Raw genomic sequence first — 18,863 nt, 5'->3', positions numbered from 1 at the left:
AGCGCTGAATAAATACGACTGAATGAACGAGCGGGCCGGATTCCTCCAGGCCGCGTTTCCCCGGGGAGCCGAAGAAAAGACAAGAGCCGTGCCCGGCGGAGAAAAAGCGGGTCCGGGCCTCCGCCTCAGCTCCGCCCCGTCTCCGCCCCGCCTTGGGCCCCCAGTCCTGCGACGACATGACGGGCCCGGGAGGCCTTGCGGAGTGACGCCAGGCCGGGTGACGTCTGCTCCCGCCCCGGTGAAGATGGCGCTGCGCGCGGTGCGGAGCGCCTGGAGGGCACGCTCCCTCGCCCGGGCCTTCCGTGGCGGAGCCGAAGCCGGTCCCGTCTCCCAGGTAACCGCCCGAGCCACCCCCGGGACCCGGGACGGCGGCCGCCACCCTGCCGGCTCGGCTTCGGGGCCCCGGGCCCCTCATCCCGAGAAGCAGCGTGGCTCAGTGGAAAGAGCAAGGGCTTTGGGGTCAGAGGTCATGCGTTCAAATCCCGGTTCTGCCAATCGTCAGCTGGGCGACTTTGGGCAAGTCACTTCACGTCTCTGGGCCTCAGCTGTCTCATCTGCAAGATGGGGATTAAGACCGTGAGCCCCCCGTGGGACAACTGGATCAATCAATCGTATTTATTGAGCGCTTGCTGTGTGCAGAGCACTGTACTAAGCGCTTGGGAAGTACAAGTTGGCAACATATAGAGACAGTCCCTAGCCAACAGTGGGCTCACAGTCTAGAAGGGGGAGACAGAGAACAAAACCAAACATATTAACAAAATAAATAGAATAGATATGTACAAGCATAATAATAAATAGAGTAATAAATATGTACAAACATATATACATATATACAGGTGCTGTGGGGAAGGGAAGGAGGTAAGACGGGGATGGAGGGGGGGCGAGGGGGAGAGGAAGGAGGGGGGCTCAGTCTGGGAAGGCCTCCTGGAAGAGGTGAGCTCTCAGTAGGGCCTTGAAGGGAGGAAGAGAACTAGCTTGGCGGATGTGCGGAGGGATTGGGGGCATTACAGGCCCGGGGGATGACGGGGGTCGACGGCGGGACAGGCGAGAACGAGGCACGGTGAGGAGATTAGCGGCAGAGGAGCGGAGGGTGCGGGGTGGGCTGTAGAAGGAGAGAAGGGAGGTGAGGTAGGAGGGGGCGAGGTGATGGACAGCCTTGAAGCCCAAGGTGAGGAGTTTCTGCCTGATGCGCAGATTGATTGGTAGCAACTGGAGATTTTTGAGGAGGGGAGTAACATGCCCAGAGCGTTTCTGGACAAAGATAATCCGGGCAGCAGCACTTGATCACCTTGTAACCTCTCCAGCGCTTAGTACAGTGCCCTGCATTCAGTAAGTGCTCAATAAATACGATCGAATGAATGAATAAATGTCATTATTATGGTTATTATTATTATTATCCGTCCGCCCTGCCGCCGGGACCATGCCCCTTCCGCCACTAGCCGTACGATTGGTTGAGCGGCCTGATGACGGCAGCCCCCTCCCGTGACCTATTCTATTCTATTTATTTTATTTTGTTAGTATGTTTGGTTTTGTTCCTTGTCTCCCTCTTCTAGACTGTGAGCCCACTGTTGGGTAGGGACCTGTTGGGTAGGGACTGTCTCTATATGTTGCCAGCTTGTAATAATAATAATAATAATAATAATGATAATAGGCATTTGTTAAGCGCTTACTTTGTGCAAAGCACTGTTCTAAGCACTGGGGAGGATACAGGGTGATCAGGTTGTCCCATGTGGGGCTCACAGTCTTCACCCCCATTTTACAGATGAGGGAACTGAGGCCCAGAGAAGTTAAGTGACTTGCCCAAGATCACACAGCAGATATGTGGTGGTCGGGATTCAAACCCATGACCTCTGACTCCAAAGCCCGTGCTGTTTCCACTGGGCCACACTGCTTCTCTGGGAAGCTTGTACTTCCCAAGCGCTTAGTACAGTGCTCTGCACACAGTAAGCACTCAATAAATACGATTGATTGAGTCCAGTGCAAGTAATGGGCCCAGTTTAATGTCTCTCTCCCCCTCTAGATGGTAAGCTCATTGTGGGCAGGGAATGTCACTATCGTTGTATTGTACTTTCCCAAGCACTTTTGTACAGTCTCCCCCTCCTCTCCCTCTCCATCCCCCCCGCCTTACCTCCTTCCCTTCCCCACAGCACCCGTATATATGTTTGTACGTATTTATTACTCTATTTATTTTACTTGTATATATTTATTCTATTTATTTTATTCTGTTAATATGTTTTGTTTTGTTCTCTGTCTCCCCCTTCTAGACTGTGAGCCCACTGTTGGGTAGGCACCGCCTCTATATGTTGCCAACTTGTACTTCCCAAGCACTTAGTACAGTGCTCTGCACAAAGTAAGCGCTCAATAAATATGATTGAATTAATGAGTGACCTCTCCCCCGCCCGCTCCGGTGCCCCGAGGGTGAGGTTGGTGACCGGGGACAGGGCGGCCTGCCAAGCCTCGCCCGGCGAGCCCAGGTCCGGGTCCGAGTCACCGGATTGCCGGGCAGTGGCACCAGCGCCCCGTGCAGAGTCGGGCCGCCTGGCTGCCAGCCGGCGTTTGGCCACCCAGGACCGTCGCGGGAGGGGGTTAATAAGAATAATGGCATTTGTTAAGCGCTTACTATGTGCAAAGCACTGTTCCAAGCGCTGGGGAGGATACAAGGTGATCAGGTTGTCCCACAGGGGGCCTCACAGTCTTAATCCCCATTTTACAGATGAGGTAACTGAGGCACAGAGAAGTTGTGACTTGCCCAAAGTCGCACAGCTGACAGTTGGCGGAGACGGGATTTGAACCCATGACCTTAGACTCCCAAGCCCGTGCTCTTTCCATTGAGCCACGCTGCTTCTCTAGATAGGAAAAGCTGTTAGCGACAGAAGCTCTCTCGGTCGATTTTTAATAGTAATAGCCCCATGAAACTTTCATTCAGTCATGTTTACTGACCGCTTATTGTGTGTGGAGCACTGTACTAAGCACTTGGGAGAGTACAATACAACAATAAGCAGAGTCATATCCTTCCCACAATGAGTTTACAGTCTAGAGGGGGAGACAGATATTGCTATAAATAAATAAATTACAGATATGGACAGAAGTGCTGTGGGGCTGGGAGGGGAATGAGTAAAGGGAACAAGTCAGGTCAACACAGAAAGGCGTGGGAGAAGAGAAAAGGAGGGCTTTATCAGGGAAAGCATCTGGGAGGAGATGTGTCTTCAATAAGACTTTGAAGGGGGAATGCTTACTAGGTGCTAAGGGGAGAATACATAAACATTGTCTCCCCTTCCTCCCCCCCCCTCTCTTTTTAGTGGTGTTTATTAAGTGCTTATTAATAGTAATAATGGAATTTATTAAGCACTTACTACATGCAAAACACTGTTCTAAGCGCTGGGGAGATTACAAGGTGATCAGGTTGTCCCTCGGGGGGCTCACAGTCTTAATCCTCATTTTACAGATGAGGTAACTGAGGAACAGAGAAGTTAAGTGACTTGCCCAAAGTCACACAGCTGACAATTGGCGGAGCCAGGGTTTGAACCCATGACCTCTGACTCCAAAGCCAGGGCCCTTTCCACTGAGCCACGCTGCTGTTGTACTAAGCCGTATGGTAGAAGCTTAGGTCAGACACTTGGAAATTCTTTATTCATAGGTTTTTATGCTTCAAAAGCAAAACTCGGTTAAAATGAAAAATGAATAATTTTGCTAATGGTCTCTTCCCTCCCTCCAGTATCAGCCTCATAACTTACCATCCTCCCTTGCCCAGCCCCCACCCTCCCGCCCCCCAGGTATCTTGTGCTGGGGCAGATGGCTTCAGGGGGGCCATAGCTGAGCTGCTGTTTGTTGTCGTTTGAGGTTCTTCGGCTTGCGTCCTGGGGTTTTGGTGGGAGGAGACGGGCCGACCCTAAGGCTTGGCCCAGGACTGTAGGTGACCGTTTATTTTCCAAGGGTCCCAATTCAGCAAACAGAACATTCCTTCAAATGAATCGAACCCATACAGGGGCCTGGCCAGGGCTAGGTTATTTTTACAGTTCTATTCTCCGTTTCTCGTCTTCAGACTCCCCATGGTCAAAGAATAATCTTTCTCTGCTTTCCCCAGCCTGCATTGGTAACGTGGAATGGGAGTTTGTAGGGGAGGCCGGGGTGAATGGTGCCGATAGAAAGTATCCCAGGCCTTGGGAACGCTGGCTACGGATTAAGGCTGCTGATTCCGGCATTGACCAGGTGGCCCCTAAGGGGCAGGGGCTGAGACCAGCCCTATCCATCCACTTTACCAGAGTTGGGGGAAACCAAGACTTTTGTCATTTTTATCAATGTCATTTATTAAACTCTTTCTTTTGTGCCAAGTAGTGGGGTAGAGAGCTCCTGCCCCTTATGGGCTTCAAAAATCTGTCTTACCCCCATTTTACAGTTGAAGAAACTGAGGTCCAGAGACATAGAGAGGCAGCATGGCCTAGTGGATAGAGCACAGGCCTGGGAGTCAGAAGGACCTGAATTCTAATACTGGCTCCACCACTTTTCTGCTGTGTGACCTTGGTCAAGTCACTTTACTTCTCTGTGCCTCAGTTACCTCATCTGTAAAATGGGGATTAAGACTGTAAGCCCCATTTGGGACATGGGTCTGATTAGCTTTTATCTACCCCAGTGCTTAGTACTTTGTGCCTGGCACAAAGTAAGTGCTTGACAAATAACATAAAATAATACAGAACAAAACAACAGTGGGCCAATGGTGGAGCAGGACTTGATCACAGGTCTTCTGACTTTCCTCCAAGAGTAATAGCGCTCACGCTGATGAATATGCCTTGCCGAAGTACAGCAGGGGCTATGACCAGGATCTGTCCAAAGTGGCAGTTGAAGCATTTTCCCAGTAAAACTGGGCAGGAGGGGCCTTGGGTGCTCATCAGCAGGTTGGCAGACCGGAGCTTGGGCTCCAGGGACAGGTGGTCCTCCTTTCCACTCCCCCCACCTCTCTCTGTAGTTCTGCTCCCCCTGATATTGGGTGAACAGAGACCCTCTGGGAGCCTCTTGATCTGCAGAGGGTCCCGGGCTTCGTCTGTCTGGGGCAGGAACAGGGGTTCCAGTTAGTCAGTGGTATTTATTGAGTACTTAGTGCAGAATCTAGGGGGCAGCCATGTGGTTGGTAGGCACGATCCCTGCCTGCGATTTCAGCCAGCTGGCGGGGAGTGATTGGGAAAGGAAGGAGCTATTCAAACTAGATTGATTCAGCGTCATGCCCTGTTCGCCGTAATGCCACGAACTCTCACGCATGTCTCTTTACATGCACACATGCGTGCCCCAACCACCCCCAGCTTTTCCCTCCACACACCTCTTCCTCCCTCCGTTGACCCCCGTACGCCACAGCCCAAACGAGAGGAGGCAGGAACTGCTACCCTTGCTGAAAGCCTTGCAGAAAGAAATGCCTGTGAACTGTGGTTGTGGAGGGAGGGTGTCTGGTGCCGGGGCCGCGGGCTCATTAATCAGTGCTGTGGGGCGGCCTGTTAGTGTATGTTACTGCCCCCTGCCCGGCACCTCCGCCGACCGTGCCCCCAGCTGGCTGGCCTAGTGGGAAGACCCGAGCGCAAAGCCATCCATCTTCCCCGCTGCACGTGTCAGCAACAGTTCCCTCCCTCTTCCTCTTCCCTCGGCCCCCGCCACCCCCTCACCACCTGGGTCCAGGGCTAATGCTGGCTCAGCCTCGCCGCTCCCCTCAGGCCCGAGAGTCGCAGCCATCTTTGGCACCTGATTGTAGTAATAATAATAATAATTGTAATCCTTAAGCGCTTATTGTGTGCCAGGCACTGTACTAAGTGCTGGGGTGGATGCAAGCAAATCGGTTTGGACACGGTACTTGTCCCACATGGGGCTCACAGTCTTAATCCCTATTTTACAGATGAAGTCACTGTAGCCCAGAGAAGCTAAGCGATTGGCCTAAGGTCACACAGCAGAGAAGTGGTGGAGCTAGGCTTAGGATCCAGGTCCTTCTGACTTCCAGACCTGGCCTCTTTCCACTTTCCCGAGCATCTGTGCCCTATCCACTAGGCCATACTGCTTCTGTGGGGTGTGGCCCCCATTTCCTGGGGAACCAGCCACCCCGTGAGACTGATGCCCTCGAAAGGTGCTGTCCCAGGTGGCGGAGCCTGTCTGCAGGGGTTAGGGATCCATGCTACGGGGTGCTAGGAGCCCAAACTATGGGTGAAGCCCCCAGTGGGACTACCCAGGCTGGGCCAGTGCCCGTGGTCAGGGCTGTGCTAGCCATCAACAGCTCCCTGCATGGCTTCTGCCTAGTCTCAGTTTGCCATGATCCTCTCGCAAGTTGAGCTCTGAAAGTGTGGCAGCTCCCAGAACCCGCTGGCCCCAGATTTCTGCCCAAGGGCGTTGGCATGGCTGTGCTTAGGGGATGAGGACTCTGGCCCCAGGATCCTGGTCCCATGTGGCATCCTCCAGTGGGGCCGCGTGGACCACATTCAGGGGATCTGAACCGTCTGTCCAGCCATCAGCCCTCTAACGGTGGAGTGAGTCAGATGAGGCGTCTCCGGTTCTGACCCACCAGCCGGGCTGCCATGGAACCATCTCAGAACTTGCCGGACTTACCCGACTTACCACACAGAATCCAGGGCTCCAGATTGGATAGAGTAGGAGTGGCAGCAGCAGTGGCAGTTGAATTTACTAGGCATCTGTGGTGTGCAGAGCACTGTCCTGAGTGCTGGGGAGAGCACAGTGGAGTTAGAAGACACAACCTCTGCCCTCTAAGAGCTTCCAGTCTAGCAGACAATTTTGTGAGGTCTGTGAAAACAACATCTAGGCCTTGGGACCATGCCCTGGCCATCTCCAAAGTATTGTGCAGACCGTGCCCACTGGGCCGCACGGGGTTCCCCCCGCCCCATCGGGCCTGGGGTGTTGCCCAGTTCTGGAAGAGCTGACTAAGGCTATGGTTCAGAATCCAGACTCTGCCGGACGTCTGACTGGCAGAGGAGAGTGGTAATGAACCCCTGGGGGACCCCTGGGGGTCGAAGAAGGTCACGGAGGGGGCATCCAGGAGTTTCTGGGGCAAGTCATGGCCCGTTGCTGACAGCTCACCATTTGTGGCCACGGTCAAGGCAAGGGCTGATTCTTCCGGCCTTTGTCCAGCCCAAGCATGGGCAGTGGCTGGGTTCACGGCCTTGGGGGAGGCTGGCCACAGCCATACGCCTGGGCAGGTTGGAAGGGAGGTGCTGGTGGCATCGCCCCTCAGAATGGCATCTGCCCCAGGAGGTGGGATGCAAACTGGGCCCCCTCCTCTTTGCTGGCTTTTCCAGTGCCCGGCCCCACCAGAGCACATTCCAGCCGGATGATTTCACGGCGCGAGCAGAGCGGCCGCCCGCTGGGTTGCGCAGGAAGCTGGCGGGAAGGCCGAGGAGCACGGCTGCCTCTGGATGTTGCCGGAAAGCAGGCTTTCAGGACCGCAGCCCATTTACCTGCTCTGTCAGCACCTCACAGATCCAGCCAAGCATTTCACTGGGTGCCCCGCACCTCCCTGGTGGACTGGGGGAACACACTGGAGTGGAAACGGAGTATGAGGTCGCGTCTGGCCCACGGCCGTGGTCTAGCGTGTTTCCCAGTCTACCTGCTGTGGGGGCACCTCTCTGGGAGAGTCTCCGACGGCCCCCGGCGGTGGCTTCCACCCCGGCTGGCTCACCATCCGCTTCTCCAGTCCTTGGCTCTTACCCACCCCAGTCAGCCCTCTCTGGACCAGACGTGGTTCCCATCCCAGGGCCCTTCTGCTCGAGCCCTCCGAGATGGGGACCTCTCTTCTCCCATCTGTCCTCACTGCCCGCTACGTCAAAGCATCCCCGTGCCCGGGAGCCCCACGCCGACCCCGCCAGCTGGCTTACTCCCAGGTCTTCCCATTTGAAGCACTGTGCTCTTGAGGCTTTGCTGTTGCCAAGTTCCCTCTTGTTGCAGGGTGAAGGAGAGGGCCTGTGGCTGCCGGCCAAAGATCAGTCTTCGGGCAGTGCAGGCGGGGTGGGTCTGTGTGTCCTTTGTCACTCTGTCCTGGACCATCTCAGTCCCCACCCCCTGCCCCAGAACCCAAAGGGCCATGAGGCATTCTGGGAGGCATTCTGCATTCTCATTCACCTGCAGACTCAACTCTGTTCCCCTCCCGCTTCTGGTCTGTGTGCCCATCCCCCATGGCTTGTCTGGGCTGCAGGTGCAGGTGGAGAGCCCAATGCTATGCGCCTTCCACAGAGGCCATCATCAGGCCTGGAGCTGCCCAGCCCTGCGCCGCTGTGGCCTCTCCAATCCTCACATCACTTGCCTCAAAAAGGGCCATGTTGACCCCAGCTGGGGCACCGCCCTGACGGTCTATCGACCACAGTCCCCGGCTCTGCCCCGACCCCTTCCCCTTCCACCACTGGCTGTGGCTGTGAGCTCTCAGGGCAGCCACAGTTGGGGTGCTCTGCCACCCCCCCCACCGGCTGGGTCTATGGGGCACTTCTGCCCCCCGGGGGCTTTGCACAGCTCACTGACCATGCAGCAGCAGTCTGCTGCCGGGCATCAAGCATGTGTCATTGCCAGACTTTATCATCTCGAGTTTTTTCATAGGAATTGGTGTAGGCCAGTTATGTCCTCAGTAAGGCTGGCCAGTTATGTCCTCAGTAAGGCTGAGGAAAGCAGCCAAGGCCAGGGCAGTGTTTTTTAATGATCGGCAAAAGGGATTTGGGGTCAGGAGCAGGATTGGTTGTCCTCGCCCTCACCGCTGCCTTGGATGCAGAACACGACAGGATTGGAAGCACCTTGTCCCCCTTCCAGAGGGGAGGACGGGGCCCTCTCACCCCCACCTCTAGGTGGCTTAACCCGGCTGGCCGGGCAAGGGTCCCTGGCCCCAGAGTCCCAACTGGCAGGTCCTCAGAGGGAGGGAGGGGGAGAAAGAAAGGTGGGTGGGCTGCAGGTCCACGAGCCAGAAGGCGACTCCAGGGGTCACTGCTCACCGGTGTGTTTCATCGTTTCAGGACTCGGGCGCTTGGCGCGTTTTCTCAGGCATCCAGCCCACAGGAATTCCGCACCTGGGTAACTACCTGGGGGCCATCGAGAGCTGGGTGCGGCTGCAGGAGCAGCACCGCTCGATGCTGCTGTGCATTGTGGACCTACACTCTCTCACCCTGCCCCAGGACCCGGCCGTGCTGCGCCAGAGTACCCTGGACATGGCGGCCGCCTTGCTGGCCTGCGGCATCGACCCAGGCAAGTGCATCCTCTTCCAGCAGTCCCAGGTCAGTGCCCTGGGCTGGGTGTTAGTGCTGGCTTTGGCGTGCAGCCCACCGGATAGGGGGATGGCTTCTGGGACCCTTGCTTGGCCCCTTCTTTCCAAGGTGGCCCCTGACCTGCATTCACCTTGCCATGTCCTCCATCCCAGATCCTCCTGGGTAGAGGTGAAGGACCGAGATTTAAGGTGCCCCAGATTCCCCTGGGTAGTGGTGACGAAGGTCTCTGGTGTACTTGCCCTTCGGTGCCCAGGGATTGCCAGCGCCTAAGAGGGGATTGATGTCACTAATGCTCAGTCCGTTTCCCCTCAGCTCTTTGCCATCTCTCCTCACTCTGACGGGAACAATTTAGAGTTATTCAAAAGATTTTTCTTTTTATTTTCTTTCTGTCTCCCTCTGGCCTCTGGTTAGATTGCTTCCTCAAAATGTGCTTGCCATATGTGAGGATTTCCCTGACTGCCTCCCTTCTCAGAGGGGTGTGAGAGAGTGTGCATGCATTTGTGTGTGTGTGTGTGTGTGTGTGTGTGTGCGCGTGTGTGTGCAAGTGTGTGCGTGATTTAGAGGGTGCATGTGTGTGGCGCTGGGCTTTCTAAACCTTCTTTAGATTCTATTGACATCTCCGTCCAGCAGACCTGGGTGAGATCCTGTCTGATTGCCACAGCTGGCTCAGAGACGAGGTCTCCCAGACTCCCCCCCATCTCATCCTCGGGCTCCCTCCCCTCCCTGCATTTTAATCCCCCTGCAGATGGCAGATAAAAGGTGAAGACCATAACTTTGGGTCCTGCCTTTCTGTCAGAGACAGTGGTGGTCTGGCAGGCTCCCAGCTGGAGCTGTGGTCCGGGTTATGCGGGGAGAGGTTGTTTGGGACAGGAAGCCGGGGCAGCCATGGCTGGGCTCAGCCCCTCCCTACTCGCCCTTCAGTGCGGCCCATTTGGGTTTTGGCCCCAGGAAACTCAGATCAAAGGACAAATCAGGGCTGGTTCAGGGTCCTGAGTTGAGAGGCAGCCAAGGGGCAGTAAGGCTTGGGGAAACATGGTGAGTTCCTGGGAGGGAGAAATTGCGTGGCCAAGCTGGGTGAGCAGCAGCCAGGAGGGTGACATAGAAAGGGGGAATTGTGAAGATTCTGCCACTTAGCACTGATGTCTTCTGCCTCAGCCTCCTCTAGGGACTGGGGGTTCTGTGTGGGGCGGGTGTGGAAATTGGGAATTTCCTTGCCTCAGTACTCGGCCCTTGGGTGATCCCAGTCTCCAGGGCTGACTGTCCTCTGGGGAAAGGCAGAATGTTTGCACATCGTAGGGAGAGAAGAGGCACAGCCAACCCAGAGTAACAGCCCAACGCGGCCCAAAGGGGCTGGAAGTTGTCATGAAGCAGTTGGATCCATGAAGAGCTCTGGAGCACCGGATTGTGGGCAGCGGGGAGGCACACCTTCCTCTCCACCACACCCTACAACAGAGCCAGAGACATTATTAGTAGGTGGCACAGGATTCAGTGGCATCAGTTGATTTGGGTTTCCTAATGGAAATCGAACTCGCAAACCAGGCTTCCTGCACAGAGGTCTGTCATGCGCTGATGAGGCTAATGAAAGTAACGTGGCGTGAAATTGCTGCTTTCTGGAAGGAGCCGTAAAGGGGACAAAGTGCACCTGATTGTCTTTTTAAAAGCCTCAGCCCACTTCCTGACAGGATCATGTCAGTGGGGGAATTAGATATCTTGGTCTTCATTGTTGGCCATATTTATTGAGTGTCTGCTCTGTGTGGGGTGCTGTTCAGGCCACCTGCTGGGTGCCCTCTGGGTACCGGGTACCCACTGTGTCTGCTGTGTGCGGAATGCCTTGCCAAGTGCTCCCTGCCTGTAGAGTGCCATGCAAGGGCATCTGTGAATGCAGCGAGGGACCTAACAATTAAGCATAAATACAAAGTCGCAGTAGCATTGCTATTTACTGAGGACCTCATATGGCATTAAGCACTTGGAAGTGTACAACAAAAGCTAAATGCACATTCCACCTCGTCATGGAGTTTAAAGCCACAGTAGTTAAGAGAATGTGAAAACAGATAAAAGAGCCAACACAGGGGAATGAATCAATAATGAATTAATGGATTATCAAGGGCTTCCTGAAAGCAGGGGTGGCTGTCTGTTGAGGGGATGGTTAATCTGGGAGACCCAGCTCTGCAGGCTGGCCTTTGGTGCTCCCCCAGACCCAGGCAACCCAGAGTGCAGCTTCGCAATGCACTCCTCTCCAACCCCCAGAGCCTCTCACTTGGGGGCCAGAGACCAGGTCCAATTCTCACCTGGTTTTTTTTTACCCAGCACTTAGTACAGTGCTTTGCCCTAGGCTGACTAATAAAGCTTGGCCCTCCACTGGCCTTTAGTAAATACCCTGGCTGCTACTGGGGGGAGACCCAGGCCTGGGCCCACCCTAGCCCCAGGCTCCTGGCCCAGGTTGGGCCCAAGCCTGAGACCCAAATTCCTCCCCAGGCTGGAGTCATCTTGGCCATTCCCCTGTGGGTTTGGAAGTCCTGACCTGTCCAGGCTTTGTCCAGCCAGCAAGACTCCATCCAACTAGTTAGACTTGGTCCAGCCGGCTAGGCTCCAGCACCTTTCCTAGCCCTGCTGACACACTTTTTCTCCTTTTTTGAGCATCCAGTATTCCAGGTACGTTGGGAGCAGCACTTGCAGGGCATCATGGCCCTGAGTTAGCAGTGCCACAGCCACGGTGACCCAGAATGTTTCAAATCGTTCCTCCAGGTGCCTGAACATGCAGAATTGAATTGGATCTTGGGCTGTCTGATCCGATTGCCACGGCTCCAGCACCTGCCTCAGTGGAAGGTAGGGTGGGGCAGGGGGCGGGCGGGCAGGCAGGCGTGAGTCCACCCAGCTCATGTAAAGGTCCTTTCCTTTCTTGTTGTCTTCAGTGTTGCCCACTGGCCCGCTGCCTCTCGAGGAAACGGACCGTAGACATCCCAGCTCTGGGCGCTGGGCTGGTCATGGCTGGTCAGTGCTGGGCACCAGCTAGGCCATAGCCAGTTGGTCCCAAGCACCCTGCTGATGGGACTCCAGGGTCTTGGGGGTGGCGCCGTCCCCGTGAAGACTTGCCTTGGATCAGGGAAGGTGTGAGGAGTGGTGGAGGGGGGAGTTCCCTAGAATGTCTTGAGAATGTTGGGAGTGGGAGGGGCAGAGCCCTCTAGAATGGGTCCCCAGGAACACTTAGGCTCCAAGGACTGGCTCTGAAGAGCCAGGGGGTCGGCAGGAGCACAAGAAGTTGTTCACCGAACATCTGGGTCTTCCTCCGGTTTCTCCCTCCAGATGAAGAGCGCCAACAAGAGGCAGGATGGAAGCGTGGGTCTCTTCACATACCCGGTGCTCCAGGCTGCAGACATTCTGCTGTACAGGTGAGAGGCAGCCAGAATAGACTCCAGGCCCCTAGCCTGGCCACTGGAAGCAGCATGGTCTAGTGGTCTGGGCGTCAGAAGGTCATGGTTTCTAATCCCAGCTCCACCACTTGTCTGCTGTGTGGCCTTGGGCAAGTCACCTCACTTCTCTGTGCCACAGTTCCCTCAGTTACCTTAGTTACATCTGGAAAATGGGGATTAAGATTGTGAGCCCTATGTAAGATAGGGACTGTGTCCAACCCAATTTGTTTGTATTCACTCCAGTGTTAAGTGTACTGCCTAGCACATAGTAGGCACTTAACAAATATCATAATAATAATAATCATCATCGTCATCATTAGCTAGGCCCAGGGTCTTGTTCCCCCGTGGGCTCTTCCCTGTATCCAACTGGAATATCTTCTGCTGGGTTTTTTTTAATTATGGTATTGGTTAAGCACTTACTCTGTGCCAGGCAGTTTCTAAGGGCTGGGGTAGATTCAAGCTAATCCGGGTGGACACAGTCTACGTCCCACATGGGGCTCTCAGTCTTAATCTCAGTTTTACAGATGAGGTAACTCAGATACAAAGAAGTTAAGTGACTTGCCCAAGGTCACACAGCAGACAAGTGGCGGAGCTGGGGTTAGAACCAAAGTCCTTCTGACTCCCAGCCCCGTGCTCTCTCCATTAGGCCACAGCCCGTTTTTTCGTGCACCTGGGATGTGGGTCTGAGCCCTGCTGTACTGAGCAGCCCAGCCTGCGATGGCCCCAGATGAGAAATCCGAAGGAGTAAAGGGTTCTGTCCGTGGAGAGTGGGGCCGAGCAGGGCCCTCAACAGATGGGCAAGAGCAGGGGGGAGCGACGGACGAGAAGAGTAGGAGACCTTGCCCCCTCAGGAGGGCCCTGGGAAACAACCCAGGGCTCAGCTTCTCCTCCTTCTCCTCCTCCTCCTGTATGTCAGCAGCCTTGCTCCATGCTCCTTCTGGGGGAGACCCCCTCTCCTTTGAAGATCCTCACCCTGGGCACTGCTCCCAACCGTGTAAGCAGAACACTCCCATCCAGTTTAGCACTCCGAGTGTCCCACACACCAGGAAACTCCGTACATCTGGTGGAGAAAAATCTCTCCTTCCTTCCCATGACCTGCCTAATGTGTGCAACCTGAGAGAGATTAGTTCCTACAGATGGAGCCTCAGGAAACAAATCATAACTCAGAAGCCTCAGCCAATCCCTGTCAGTACAAATGGGAATCTAGCCTAGGGTCCCTAAGATGCCTCCTGTTCTTCGTAGCACAAGGGCGCAGTGTCCCTACCTGGCTGCCTGCCCTCCCCAGGCGCTCTGGACACTGAGAAGAGCGAGACTTGCTCCAACTCTGCTTCTTGGCAAGAGTATTGCCCTTGCTCTGCCCCGCCTGTGTCCCTTCACCCTCTTCCACTCTCCTGCCCCTGTTGCTCTCCCAGCCAGTCTGTGGAAAGTACAGTATGAATCCCTTTACCATGTGTGAGCCAGTAATAGAGTCTCTCGCCCCACCTCACCACCGGATCGGCTCACTGAAGTGAGCCCGGCCCTCGGGGGCTGTTCGCCCACAACACCAGGCACCTTGAGCCGAAGGCCTCTGCTAGGAGGCGCTGCCTCCTTTAAGGAGGGAGGAAGGGTCCGGGCTGACCACTCACTCCATCCTGACAACTCCTCATGCAGTTGGGAGAATCCCAGCTTGGGTCAGGTGCTTTGGGGCTGGGTGTCACCTGCCGGGGCACCGTTGGAAAAGAGTCTCGCTCCTCCGTGGGTGGTGACTGCCAGTGGGAGCTGTAGATGAGGGAGAGACAACCAACATGTCCTGAGCCTCTCCGGCTGGTGGCGTGGTCCGGGAGAGGGTTGGGGGAGCTGCCCATCTCCCCCACTGCCTGTGAGCTCCTCTACGGCAGGGGCCTTGATGCCTTCATCTCCTGGACGCGTCGCCCTCCCCACCTTCTCCCCCGCAGAGGCCTGGGTTGGAGCTCTGCCCACCGGAGGCCTCCATGGGTCTGTGGGAGGGAATGGCTGGAGTCCCTCTGGGTGAAAGTGTGCTGCGTTTGTGAAATGGGGGAAGAGGCTTGGCCAGTTGGCAGGAGGTGAAGGTGGGGGAAGGCAGGGGTGGCCTCTGCCAAGAACCACAGGAGATGAGAAGGCCAAGGTGTGCAGTGGAAGACAGGAGAAATGTTACTAAGAACAACCACACCCATTTAGCACTGAGGGTTGGAGGAGGAGACGCAAGTAGCAGTGTGGGTCAAGAGAGAACAGGAGGGCAGAGCCAATGGGTAGAACTGGCAGGCAGAACCGATGGACAGAGGGAGAGGACCCACGGCACACCCAATGTCTTTTCCTTTTGGCTGTGTGGCTCTGGGAATATGGAATCATTTTGACACGTGGAAATGTTCATTTTGATGTGCTTAAAGCATATTGCTTATGGTAATTGTTTTTTCAGTCTTCCTCAGTGGCTACAGTGGTTTCCGGTGGGCTACTGTGATTGCATTATAGCCTCCTTCACAGGCTCATTTGGGCCGGGGAGATCAGGGTGACCCCTGGGGCCAGGCTCCGGGCAAGTACCCCAGGGACCGGTGGGGACGGGCGAGATGCTGTTAAGAGTAGTGAGGAGAAGCACATAGGAGCTCACTCTCAGTGCACATGATGTGGGGCTGCTGGTTGGCCGGGGACGCAATCCAGCTCTCTGGAGAACAGAGTGGTTCCCGTGGCCTGGTCTCCGAAGAGGAAGAGGGTAGGGATTGAAGAGTTAATAATTAATATTTGTGTTCTTTGTTAAGTGTTATGCAGCGTGGCTTAGTGGAAAGAGCACGGGCTTGGGAGTCAGAGGTCGTGGGTTCTAATCCCGGCTCTTCCACTTGTGTGCTGTGTGACTTTGGGCAAGTCACTTAGCTTCTCTGTGCCTCAGTGACCTCATCTGTAAAATGGGGATTAAGATTGTGAGCCCCACGTGGGACACCCTGATAACCTTGTATCTATCCCAGCGCTTAGAACAGTGCTTGGCACGTAGTAAGCACTTAACAAATACCACCATCATTATTATTATTATGTGCCAAGCACTATACTAAGCACTGGGATAGGTCTACAGTAAGCTGGGTTCACAGTCCAAGTAGGAGGGAAAACAGGAGTATTTACCCATTTGACCGATAAAGTTGGAAGTGTGGCTGAGGGTTGGGGAGGGGGACCAGTGGCACTGTGGCTGATATCCAGAATGGGCCCCTGGTGGCCACCATGGCCACCCTAGCCTCATTGCTGGGTTAGATAGATGGGCACCTCCGGGCTCACTCTGGGGGAACCACCCAAGGGGTGCGGGCCAGGGGCTGTTTCCCCCTAAGCTGAGAGCACCAAACAGTTCCCCTTTCTGTGTCTCTATGGAAGGTCCACACATGTCCCCGTCGGTGAGGACCAGGTCCAGCACATGGAATTGGCCCAGGACGTCGCTGAAAACTTCAACAAGAAGTTTGGGCCATTCTTTCCCGTGCCCAGGTACATTTTGAGTAAGTAGCAAGGCGATGGGCCCCCGGGAATCCTCTTCAGTGGCTGCTTTGAATTTCGGCTCTCCGGGGCTGAGCAGCAAGTGGAGCTTCCCCCCGACTCAGCCCCTACCCCAAACACTGAGTGACAGGATCCCGGCTCTGCGATGGCTATGCCTAGTGACCTTGATCACATCACTTCATCTCCTTGTAGCTGGATGAGAGCTCTGGGAATTAGGGTTCATAGTTCCTGCCCTGTCCCTGCCCCATCCTTGCCCCATTCATGCCCCTGCTTTTAACTGTGCCTCCAGAGGAGGCAGCACAATATTCTCCATGGGGTTCTAAGTCACCCCCGACTTGCCTGCCGTGTCTTCTAGGGTCAAGTCACCTTCTCTAGGCCTGAATTTCCTCATCTGTAAAATGGAGATTCTGCTCTCTCTCCTACTTAGATTGTGAGCCCCATGTCGGGCAGGGACTGTGTCCAATCTAATTATGTGGTTTAATAATAATAATAATGAAGGCATTTGTTGAGCGCTTACTATGTGCAAAGCACTGTTCTAAGCACCGGGGAGGATACAAGGTGATCAGGTTGTTCCACTTGGGGCTCACCGTCTTAATCACCAATTTACAGATGAGGTAACTGAGGCACAGAGAAGTTAAGTGACTTGCCCAAAGTCACACAGCTGACAAGTGGTGGAGCTGGGATTAGAACCCATGACCTCTGACTCCCAAGCCCGGGCTCTTTTCACTGAGCCGTGCTTTCTGCACCAATGCTTAATACAGTGCTTGGCATACTGTAGGTGCTTAACAGATACCACCCCATCTGAAAGCTGGGCAGCACAGTGCTGCTTAGCGCCTCTTCCTGGGCATCAAGCGCTTAGTACAGTGCTCTGACACAGTAAGCACTAAATAAATATAATGGAATGAATCCCCAAGGCCCTGCCGCCAGGGGCCCAGCTGCTCTTGTGAGTGCCTGGGACTTCTGGCCCTGGGTGGGCAGGAGTGGAGCCCCTGGGTCCCCATGCCCAAGACCCCGCAGCCTGGTTCAGGTCTCTATGCCTGCGGCTCCAGCTGGCCAGAGTGGAGAAAGGGCTATATCGAAGTTGCCCCCAGTCCCTTGGAAACAGCCAGAACTGCAAATGCAGCTGGGGTCATGGCACTGCCATCAGCTGGGCGCAGGCTGGAGCACTGTACTAAGTGCATGGGAGAGTGCAGCAGTCTCACAAGACACTGTCCCTGCCCTCCAGGGATTTACACTGTAAGGGTTTGTGATTGCCTGGTGTGTATGGGGGTGGGGCAGGCCAGGCCTGGGGACGGAGTGTCTCTGGGCCCAACCTGGGCTGGGCCGCCCTGCTCTGCCCTGCCCCACTCCCTTGTCCCAATTCAGACTTGCCCAGGATGTGCACCAGGCCCCGGAGTGGTCAGTCCCAACCTCCGCTTTCTGTATCATTTCGTCAGCCTCAACGAAGAGGGTGAAGTCCCTCCGTGACCCTTCGGCAAAGATGTCCAAGTCTGACCCCGACAGACTGGCCACGGTGAAGGTGACCGACAGCCCCGAGGAGATCGTGCTCAAGTTCCGCAAAGCTGTGACGGACTGCACTTCGGCAGTGACCTATGACCCTGCAGCCCGCCAGGGGGTGTCCAACCTGGTCGCCATCCACGCTGCAGTGGCTGGGCTGACTGTGGAGGAGGTGGTCCGCCAGAGTGCTGGGCTGGACACCGCACGCTTCAAGCTGCTGGTGGCTGACGCCGTCATTCAGAAGTTTGCACCCATCAGGGCTGAGATTGAGAGGCTCCGGGCGGAGTCCGGACACCTGGAGGGGATCTTGCAGGCCGGTGCCAAGCGCGCCAAAGAGCTTGCGGGGCCTGTGGGCCAGGAGGTCAGAAGACTGGTGGGGCTCTGCTAGTTGCTCCGGTGTCCCAGGGCCGGTGAACGTAGTCTTCCAGTTGGGCCCCCCGAGCACATTGTCCAAGGAGCTGGGGTCTGGGACCCGGGGTCACTGTCTCTCCCTTTTCATTCCAGTTCCCCATGCAGCTGTGCTGGGGAGACAGAGCCAATTAAAGCCCCAGGGCAGCCCCTACCTCCTGGGGCTCCATAAGAGCACCTTCCTTGGGGCTCTTTGAGGTCTGCTCAGTATTTCCCTCTGCATGTGCCAGCAGCAAGCTGGCTCCTCGCCGTGCCGCGGCCCCCAAGTCAGGGAGAGGCCAGGAGCCCCCTGGAGGGGCTGTTGAGTGGTGCCCCAGCAGCGTCCGGAAGAGGGCTGCCTCAAGGTATGCCCCAAAGGAGTTGGGCTCCATTCCCAGCCTCAGGGAGGACTGGATTGAGGCTAGAAGCAGCCATGGGGTCAGGGAAGGTGGCGATGTTAAGGGTGAATTTGGTGGCCATTCCTGGCCCACATGTGCAAGGAGCCCTGGTAGGCAGGCCTTGTGGACCTCACCACTTCCTTGGACTTCTTGCATTTCTCGCACCAGGATGTCAGGGATGATAACAAGGCTGTACTGAGGATCCAGTCCAACACAAACCGTAACTGACTGTCGGGTTGCTGTGTGTCACTGAGTAAGGCCGTCAGCCTCCCTGTTCCCCTCCCAAGAAGTGGGATCGATGATCCTGATGTCCCTCGCCCCAGGATGCCATGGCCACCAGGGGGGCGGGAACCAGGAGACCCATTCCAGACCTAGGCCTGACCAGGCCGTAGGGAAAGGAAGCGTTTGTCAGACCCCTTCTGCCTCCAGAAGCTCCATCAGCTGGACAGGGTGGGGGTCAGGAGAGCGCCTCCTTCCAG

At 55.6% G+C, this 18,863-nt stretch overlaps 1 protein-coding gene across 1 annotated transcript; it reads left to right on the top strand.

Annotated features, from left to right (window-relative positions):
- Positions 1-244: 244 nt before the first annotated feature.
- Positions 245-18,613, top strand: WARS2 (tryptophanyl tRNA synthetase 2, mitochondrial). Its single transcript, XM_038757869.1, has 6 exons — positions 245-334; positions 8,976-9,233; positions 11,970-12,050; positions 12,528-12,613; positions 15,986-16,104; positions 17,539-18,613. The coding sequence occupies exons 1-6, from the start codon at positions 245-247 to the stop codon at positions 17,985-17,987; spliced, it is 1,083 nt and encodes a 360-aa protein (XP_038613797.1). The 3' UTR covers positions 17,988-18,613.
- Positions 18,614-18,863: the final 250 nt, after the last annotated feature.

The sequence above is a fragment of the Tachyglossus aculeatus genome, chromosome 16, assembly GCF_015852505.1.
Source record: "Tachyglossus aculeatus isolate mTacAcu1 chromosome 16, mTacAcu1.pri, whole genome shotgun sequence".
In the NCBI taxonomy this organism is placed as follows: domain Eukaryota; kingdom Metazoa; phylum Chordata; class Mammalia; order Monotremata; family Tachyglossidae; genus Tachyglossus; species Tachyglossus aculeatus.
This window is presented reverse-complemented; position numbering and strand designations above follow the sequence as displayed.

Bases quoted from the DNA above. Each gene is read 5' to 3' on its own strand.
- WARS2 (XM_038757869.1), top strand. From the start codon at position 245: ATGGCGCTGCGCGCGGTGCGGAGCGCCTGGAGGGCACGCTCCCTCGCC. The intron at 335-8,975 runs GTAACCGCCCGA...TCATCGTTTCAG, and splicing joins AAGCCGGTCCCGTCTCCCAG to GACTCGGGCGCTTGGCGCGT. The intron at 12,051-12,527 runs GTAGGGTGGGGC...TTCTCCCTCCAG, and splicing joins AGCACCTGCCTCAGTGGAAG to ATGAAGAGCGCCAACAAGAG.